At 40.0% G+C, this 9,301-nt stretch overlaps 1 protein-coding gene across 5 annotated transcripts in view; it reads right to left on the bottom strand.

The window, feature by feature from the left end:
• Positions 1–9,301, bottom strand: part of Chd2 (chromodomain helicase DNA binding protein 2) — a 137,140-nt gene that overhangs the window by 110,240 nt on the left and 17,599 nt on the right. For all 5 annotated transcript variants that reach the window (XM_008852336.3, XM_008852337.3, XM_017802979.2 and 2 more), the window contains one exon: positions 3,601–3,832. In XM_008852336.3, the coding sequence (XP_008850558.1) occupies positions 3,601–3,832 (232 nt within the window). The remainder of the gene's footprint in view (positions 1–3,600; positions 3,833–9,301) is intronic.

Genomic DNA, 9,301 nt, shown 5'->3' with positions numbered 1-9,301 from the left:
TGTGTGTGTGTGTGTGTGTGTGTGTGTGTGTGTTTGAGACAGGGTCTCCCTGTAGCCCCAGCTGGCCTGGAATTTGCTATGTAGACCAGGCTGACCTTGAACTCACAGACATCCACCTGTCTCTGCTGGAACTAAAGGTGTGTGCCACCATACCTGGCTACGAATCATTTTCTTAACTCCCATGCTGGTCTCAATACTGGAACACTTTTTTAAAATCAACTATGTAAATATCAAAAAGGTTGTGTTGCTAGGTTTAAGATTTTTAAAATTTTCTCATGTATATGAGTGTTTTTCCTGCATGTATTGCAATGCCCACAGAGGGGAGGAGTGGGATCCCCTAGAACTGTTAAGGACAGGTATAAGCCACCATGTGGATGCTTAAAAAGACACTCAGGTCCTCTGAAAGAGCAGTCAGAGTTCTTAACCACTGAGTCATCTCTCCACCTCCAATAGCTTTGTTTATGAGAAAGCAAAGCACTATTTTTCATAATGAAGAGGCATTATCATCCGAGAACACAAAGTTTAACAATGCCCTTCTCGCCTATGAAAACTATAGTGAACATTGCTTCCCATTGCTAAACTAAAACATGACACTAACTACTTCCACAAAACACAAATTACTGATGAATTTGTAGTTCCCTGAAACTTGTAGTTTCAACTTAAAACTAAAAAGAAAAGCAGAGGAGCCTCACTAAATCGAATCAAATAAAAATCTGAGCATTTGGGACAGGTTTAGTGGCATAGGCCTTTAATCCCAGCACTCTAGAAGGAAAGGCAGACAGATCTATCTGAGTTTAAGGCTACCTGTGTACATACTAATTTCCAGTCCAGTCAGGAAGACCTTGTCTCAAAAATAAAATAAGACAAACTCAGAGCATTTAGCTGCAAGTTCTCACAGTGAGAACCACTGCCATGCTATCTAGCACACTGACTTCTATTCTCTAGCTCTCTTGCCTTTAAGACTTGCTTTTTACTAACAATCTTCATCAGCAATTTGGTAAAGTTAACATTAAAGGAGGGACTAGCTAAAGCATTTTTCCTTCATTCCCTTCCCCAGGGTAACTATGCTTCTTAAATATGTCCTCCAGCTTTTTTTTTTTTTTTTGTGGTGGTGGGGTTTTATTTAATGAAATCGCATGTAATCAAAAGGAATTTGAATGGATTGTATAACACAGGTGTGAAGATGTTTAATCGCAGTTAAGCATGTACAACAGATCAGATGTTGGAAAACCAAGGTTAGAAATATGAGTTTTATTAAAGCACAAGCAACAGTCAATGTCATGAAACCATCAGAAAATGTAAGGCACAAAATATACACACACAAGAAAAAGTCACTGTCTGAGACTTATGTTTGCACTTAAGAATAAGAGCCAGGTGTGGTAAAATACACCTGAAAACACAGCAACTGAGAAGCTGAAACAGGAAAACACTGGTAAGCTTCAGGGTAGTCTAGTCTATATAACGGATTCCAGGTCAGTCAGGGCTATATATCCAGGCCTTGTATAAGAAAAAAAAGTGTAAGGCTGGGCACAGCAGTACATACCAGTAATCCCTGAACTCAGGAGGCTGAAGGAGGAGGGTTGCTGCAAGTCTGAGGCCAACCTGGGCTACATAATAAATTCAAGGCAGGCCCAACCTGGACTACACAGTGAAATCACCTTTAAAAAAATGATGGCACATGCCTCTAATCCCAACAGGCAGATCTCTATGAATTTGAGGTTAACCTTGTCTACACAGCAAATTCCAGGCTATCTTGAGCTATATAGTGAGTCTCTGCCTCAAAAAAAAAAGCCAAAATTGGTCAATGATGATGGAGTGGGGGGTTGCAGAAGAAAAGCCAAAGCAAGGTGAGAAACAAGGAATAAGTTCAAAAGAAAACAAGTTAAAATGGCCCAGGGATAGGCGTATTAGAACTAGAATCCAGTGATCCAATGTAATGTCATTCAGTGTGCTCAGATTCCCTAGTGGCCTTAGAATTATCTCAACAGAACAGAAAGCCCACCCAGGAGTTAGGAGTAAACAAGTGAGAGGAAGTACAGGTGGAGGAGCAAGCAAATGCAGAAAACACTGGAGGAATCCATACAAAAGGGAGGGAGAGGGAGAGCAAGCTGTACCCTAGCCTGTCTGCCCACAACCACACCTGTTCCTTTTCAGAACTCTGCTAGAGCTATGAAATTATATCATTCAGCACAAAATTTTATGGAGCCTTTATTAACTGAGCTGGCTACGCCATTTTAATGTGACTACATCAATCAGTTTTATCACTTTGAGATACAACCCAAGCATTCTGGCTTCAATACTGCAACTCTGCTACAGTACATTCTGTAATGCTTACACACCCAAATCATCTTGTGTTCCTACTTGTCCTTTCAGAGGCTACCTTATCAGCGCATCAAAAAAAGCTGCCATGTGGATCCACTTACTACTAAATAGCCTACATGAGTAATAAAACTTTCTACCTATTAAGGGGAGGTATCATGTAAAGAGGATATATACAGAAAATGAGTCTCCTTTGGAATTTCTCATTTAGAGAAATCACTATTAGGTACAGTCACATATAACTACACATATAAACATTTTAGAACTGATCACCTTAACCATAAAAGCTTTTTAGTATTTCTACCTAAACATGTAATTTTATCTTGAAATCTTGTGTGTGTTGTGTATTTTGGTGGTGGAGATTGAACAAGCAAATACAATTTTCAATAATGCCTTCTCAAGCCAGGTACGGTGACACAAACCTTTAATTCCAGCATTTAGGAAGCAAAGGCAGAAGCTTGAGCACAGCCTGGTCTACCATAGTAAGTTTGGGGTTAGCTAGGGATATATACATAATGAAAGCTTGTCTTAAAATAATAATGCTCTCACTTCTTAGTACCCCATTATTTTCTTAAAAGGGAAATATTTAAGTTTATAGAGATAACAGTTGTGAATCTCCAAAGTATCAACTCAGATTTCATTAAAATTTTAAACATGGGAGCTGGAGAGATGGCTCAGCGGTTAAGAGCACTGACTGCTCTTGCAGAGGACCTGGGTTTGATTCCCAGCACCCACATGGCAGCTAACAATCCCCCTTAACTCCAGTTCTAGGGGATCCGATGCCCTCTCCTGACCCCCTTGGGCACTGCACGACATGGGTGCACCTATTTACAAGCAGACATTACACCTATACACATAAAATAAATTTTTTTTAAAATTTTCACCATATCAGGCATGGTAGCACACACCTTTAATCCCAGCACTGGGAAGGCAGAGGCAAGTGGATCTCTGTGAGTTCAAAGCCAGCCTGGTCAACAGAGCAAGTTCCAGGTCAGCTGGGGCTATAGGGAGCCCCTGCCCCAAAAACAAACACAAAAAACAAAACTTCAAACATAATACACAAATTGTCATTATTTAAGTCACTCCCCAGTATAAGCAAGATAGCTTAATTGTGGCTTATATGTCATTCAACAATATGTTAGCCTTCCAAAAACAACAGCTGGTCTATGGGTACAAGGAAAATCAGACTCAGACATTAGGCTGAGGATTGCTGAGTGAGGCCTGCCATATGCCTGAGTCCTAGCTGGCAGCACATTATGATATATAGCATAGAGCAGATACCTTCTTCACGTCAGCTATCCGTTCCTTCTTGGATGCAGGCTTCTCTTTGGCTTCTGGAAGGACTGGCTGGGATTTGGAACCTGCAGATTCACTCTCAGATTCTGACTGACTCTCAGAGGATTCAGAACTGCTATTTGACTCGCTGCCATGTCCACTTCCAGGATCACTACCCTGTTCACTTTCCGACTGACTGCCGGAGTCTGAACCCGAAGCTTCTTCAGAGGCTGAATGACTTAATTTAAGAGAGACACAGGCAGAGAGACTTAGAAACATTTATAAACCACCACATAAATCAATTTTTTAAATCCTTGTAGTAAAATATTAGATAGCAACAGTAATGTAACATCCCAATCTTCAAATTCATTGTTTTCTGTATTGCAAATACTGCTTTACTATCATTCAACAGCACCATTTCTTTCATGTTTGAGACCAGCCATACACCAGGTAATTTATAATACACATAATATATATATATATGTACATATAACACTCAGAGATAGATGTAGTTTCCTTTATTTAAATGAGGTCAAACTATAGCTCAGAAATATAAGTAAGTCTCAGACAGAGCTGAAACAGGAAGATCTGAAACCATGATTTCGGTCCACTAAATCTTACCTGTTTAAGTATCAATGTCTCCTCAAAAGCAAAAACAAAGTGATGGAAAAAAAGAAAAAGAAAAAACACCAAAAGAGTTTTTTGAAATCTGGTTGCAATTATCCAATCAGTGGTTCATTCTCACTGAAAAGTGAAAATTCGAGCTGGCTGCCTTTAATCCCAGTACTCAAGAGGCAGAGGCAGGCAGATTTCTGTGAGTTTGAGGTCAGCCTGGTCTACACAGCCAGTTCCAGGCCAGCTGGGGCTACAGGGATACCCTGTCTCAAAAAGACCAAAAAAAGAAAGAAAAGTAAAAATTAGATATGTGTAGCTTCACAAAAATATTTATGTACATTAACCCCATCTCAGAGGTCCTGCCTCAAATGAAAAATGAATCCCACAATCTGATAATGGCATGCGCCACCATACCCAGCCTTCCATGTCTTATCCCCATCTCTTACTTTTTAGCTGTGCCATCTTTCAACCTGTGCCACCTGCCTGTAGAGTCATGAGAGAATCAAATAGCAGCTATAAAAGCAGCACTACCCCTACACAGATGCCAAAGCCTTACCTAGAAAGAAGAAATAAATCTAAGACTAACACCTAATCTCGGATTCCCTAACAAAGTTCTCTCCAGATAAGTAAGTTAGTACAACAAAACTCATGGCACTAAGTAGGAATTTATTAGTTTTGCCTCCATAATCTTCACATAAGATACAGAACCAGCTGCAGAATTTACTTAAGGAAATCAAAAGGGATATGCACATTGCAATAGGAGTGGAAGGTTCTGGAAGCTAAATTTGTAGAGCAAAGGCCAGTGAGAGCTTACAGAGGCCTGAAAGATTAGGGAGAGTTAATGTTGCCCCTTACAGTCGGACCCCTGGCCTGGTCTTTGTGTCCATCTCAGCATACCCTAGGAAACCTGGCCTCTGCCAATTCCCCCATGCTCATCTCTTATCTGGTCTGTATCCCTATCTGCTCCAGTCATACAGAACACCTGAGGAAGCACAGCATAAACCCTAGTTTATCACTCACTTGTCCAACCCCCACACACAGTGCTTATGCAGCAAGCTAAGTAACTTAGGTATCACTTTCTATAGGAAAGCATGCTTTGCACTATCATGTTCTAAGCTTGGTATCTATTGGACACCTCTAAATGCTGGCCTGTCACTGCAATTACTAGCACTGAGAAGCCTCATCTTGGAGTCAGCTTTGATTCTCAACCTCTGCAGTCTCTCACTTTTTGTTCTGACTCCTATCCTAGAAAACTGAATCCAAAGCACCAGCAGCTGGGTTGGGAGTCCAGCTTGGTGATACAGTTTTGCCTATCATGCATTTAGTCTGAGGCTTCAACCCCAACATCTGTTAAGGAAAAATTAATACAAAAGATTTAAGGTCAGGTGTGGTAGCATATACCTTTCCTCCCAAGCACTCATGAGGCAGAGGCAACAGATCTTTGTTTGAGGCCAAGCTAGTTCCAGGTCAGCCAAAGCTATGTAGTGAGACCATCTCATTAAAAAAAAAAAAAAAAAAAGAAAAGAGCCCCAGCTATTGATTTCACATCTAAATTACTTTGTCTCCCACTTGTCCCAACCTAAAAAATAATTTTGACCACTTATCAACCTCCAAAATAGACTTAAAACCTAAAGCAGTCTTCTCAGTATTCCTTGGGCCTAATATACAGAAAACAGATTTACTGCCTTGGCTACAAAAGACAATCTCCCTGCCTAATGAAATGACTTGGTGTTTCAGCTGCTATAACGCTTAACTGCAGGCAAAGAGTTTATGGATAGAATCATATTGTGACAATTATCACCAACTAAAGCTGTCAGAGGACACAGTACAATTCATACAGTCAATGAGAAAATACCTCAACATGACTCAAAGCCAAATAGTTTAAAGACCTAGAAAGCCATAAAGAAACAGCTTTAGTCAACTGCAGAAAACTAACAGTCCAGTTAACTAGAAATAATTTCAGTCTTGTGTTGAGAAGCAGGACTCATTGTAGATGTAACACAACTTTCAAGACATGTATACCATTCCCTATGAACTGCCAAATAAATAAGTCATCTTTCAGTTATTTTAAATTGTTCTCTTAACCAGTAAGCTACAAATCCTTCACCAACTTCCATGTATCTCTATGACTAAGCAAAAAACTGAGGTTTTTCCAATTGCTCACTGTAACCAACAAAATTATTAATTTTCTTCTTATGTGCCTTCTTGAACAGCTGTGTATCTCTGTTGTATAGGGGCGACCATCAGAAATGTAACATTGCACAATTATCACTTCAAGGTAGCAAACAGCCACATTCTTAACAGGACATACTTATGTATATAAATCTTAATCTACAACTTGCTAAGGGTGGCTTATTCTGTTGAAGGGGTACACTTGTAAAATTCATGGGTTAGCTTGTGCTTCTATAGTTTAAAAAAAAAAAAAAAGAAAAGAAAACCTGCTGGAACTGAGAGATGGCTCAGCAGTTAAAGAGTACTGGCTGCTTCTGCAGGACCCGGGTTCGATTACCCACGTAGTGACTAAGAGCCATGGTGGCTAATTCCAGCTCCAGGGGATCTGACGCCCTCTCCTGACCTCCATAGGTATTTATTGCACAACACAAGTACACTTACATATACTCATTTAAAACCTACAAAAATCACACTCAAGAAAAACACAGTTATAGTTACTCCTGGGTTTTTTGGTTTGGTTTCATTTCATTCTGTTTTATCAGACAGGGTCTCACACTATGTAGCCCTGGCTGGGCTGGAATTCCCTTTACTTTCAGAGAACTGAAAGTAAAGGAAGGTATGCACCACCACAGCCCTCCCTGTAGTTACCCCTGGGGCTGGGGGAGACAGATGTGATCAGATAATGACATTGACATTTTTATGACTGAAGTCTAGAGGCAAATTCACAACTGTTTAGAATTCTTGAATTTTTTTGGGGGGGGGGTTCTTTTTGAGACAGAGTCTCCCTGTAGCCCCAGCTGACCTGGAACTCATTTTGTAGACCAGGCTGGCCTCAATCTCACAGAGATCTACCTCCCTCTGACTCCAGAGTGCTGGAGTTAAAGGAATGTGCCACCACACCCAGGTCAATTCTTGAATATTTTATTTATTTATTTATTTTTGTCTTTTTGAAGCAGGGTCTCCCTGTAGCCCCAGCTGTCCTGGAACTCACTATGTAGACCAAGCTGGCCTAGAACTCAAGAGATCCGCCTGCCTCTGCCTCCCAAGTGCTGGGACTACAGGTGTGCGCCACCATACCTGGCTAATTTTTGAATATTTTAAATATTTAAACTAATTCACTACCCAAAACAAATATAACCAGAAGAATGAAACCAAAACAGAACGAGATATTAATAAACACACATTAAGACTAAGTGGTTTAAAAATTATTTTTGGTTCAGCGTAGTAGCCCACATTTTTAATCCCAGTATTTCTGAGGTAGAAGCAGATGGATAGATCTGAGTTCCTTCCAGGCCAGCCAGAGCTACACAGTGAGACACTAGAAAAAAAAATGTTTTCCTCATAGTGGCAGAGACCTTTAATGATGAATTCAAGTCAAGCCTCAACTACATAAGACCCTATATAAAAGAAAACTTATTTTGAAACAAGGAAGTCGGATGCAAGACAAACATATTCAGGGAGGAAGTATACTTCTAATAAAAACCTTAATAAAGGTGTTATGTAATTTTCATACTTATAAAAATGAAATTTTGGAGCTGGAGAAATGGTTCAGCAGTTAAAAGAGGTCGCTCTTGCAGAGGACCCAAGTTTGGTTTCCCAGCACCCACATGGTGGCTAATAACCATTCCTAACTGCAGTCCAGGGGGTCTGATGCCCTCTCCTGACCTCCACAGGCACTGCATAATACATGTGCACTTACACACATGCAGGCAATACACTCATTCACATAAAATAGAAATATTTTTAAATAAGAAGTTCCTTAATATTGAAATGGAAAAATCATTTTTAAAAAACTGAAGTATTTGGAGAATTGACAGTCTATCCCTTCAAGGGACAGGACATTTCCTAATACCTAATAATACTACAGTAAGCTACTGAACAGTAGTTATCATGCGAATTTGCAGAAATTCCATGAGATTTTTAATAAAAAGCGTCAGTCTGAGTGGTGACAGATACCCGTAGTCCCAGTACGTGGAAGGGCAAGGAAGGAAGATATGGAGTTGGAGGGTATCCTGTATCCTATTCCCAGTGAGGAAGAGAGGCTCAAATTTAGTTCATGGGTGAAAATCTTTAAATAAAACTTTCACTAAAGAATAAAATTATTCAATGATTTAACAGTTACAATGCAATCAAAAATTAGATTTATAGGAATTATCTATTAAATCCTCATAAAAAGCAAATTTCTATGAAAACTACTTAAATTCTGAGTTGCAAACAAGTTTCATACTTTTCAATTGGACAAAATCACAAGAAAACAACACAATAATAAAGGAGCTCAAGCAAAAACTGGGGTTTTTAAACTCCAATAGAAATAAATGCTTGCCATAATGCTTTAAGAAGCCAAGACCGGGATGCAGAGGCAGGTGGGTCTCTGTGAGATCAAGGCCAGCCTGATGTACACAGTGAGTTCCAGGCAGCTGGAGCTACAGGGAAACCCTGTCTCAAAAAGACCCAAAAAAAATCCCCATTCTAAAGCCTTTAATCCCAGCACTTAGGAGGCAGAGGCAGAAGCAGGTGGATCTCTGTGAGTTCAAGGCCACTCTGGTCTACATAGCAAGTTCCAGGCCAGCTGGGGCTACAGGGAAACCCCGTCTCAAAAAGACCAAAAAAAAAAAGTAGCCAACACCAATGCTCGTGAGTATGTATCTTTCTTGCTGGTTGCCTCTCTTGATCCTAAACCTCATCCTGAAAATCTGTATTAGATTATCTTCAATAAACCAGGAATGGTGGTACATACATTTAATCCCAACATTCAGGAAGTAGAGGCAAATATATCTCTGGGAGTTACAGACCACCCTGTTCTAAATAGTGAGATCCAGGTCAGGCAGGGCCACCAAAACACACACACACATATACATACATACACACACACACACACACACACACACACACACACACACACATTTAATAAATCAAAATG

Source organism: Nannospalax galili, unplaced genomic scaffold, assembly GCF_000622305.1.
Source record: "Nannospalax galili isolate Female #2095 unplaced genomic scaffold, S.galili_v1.0 scaffold63, whole genome shotgun sequence".
Taxonomy (NCBI): Eukaryota; Metazoa; Chordata; class Mammalia; order Rodentia; family Spalacidae; genus Nannospalax; species Nannospalax galili.
Note: the sequence above shows the minus strand (reverse complement) of the source record. Positions and strands in the feature narration are given on the sequence as shown.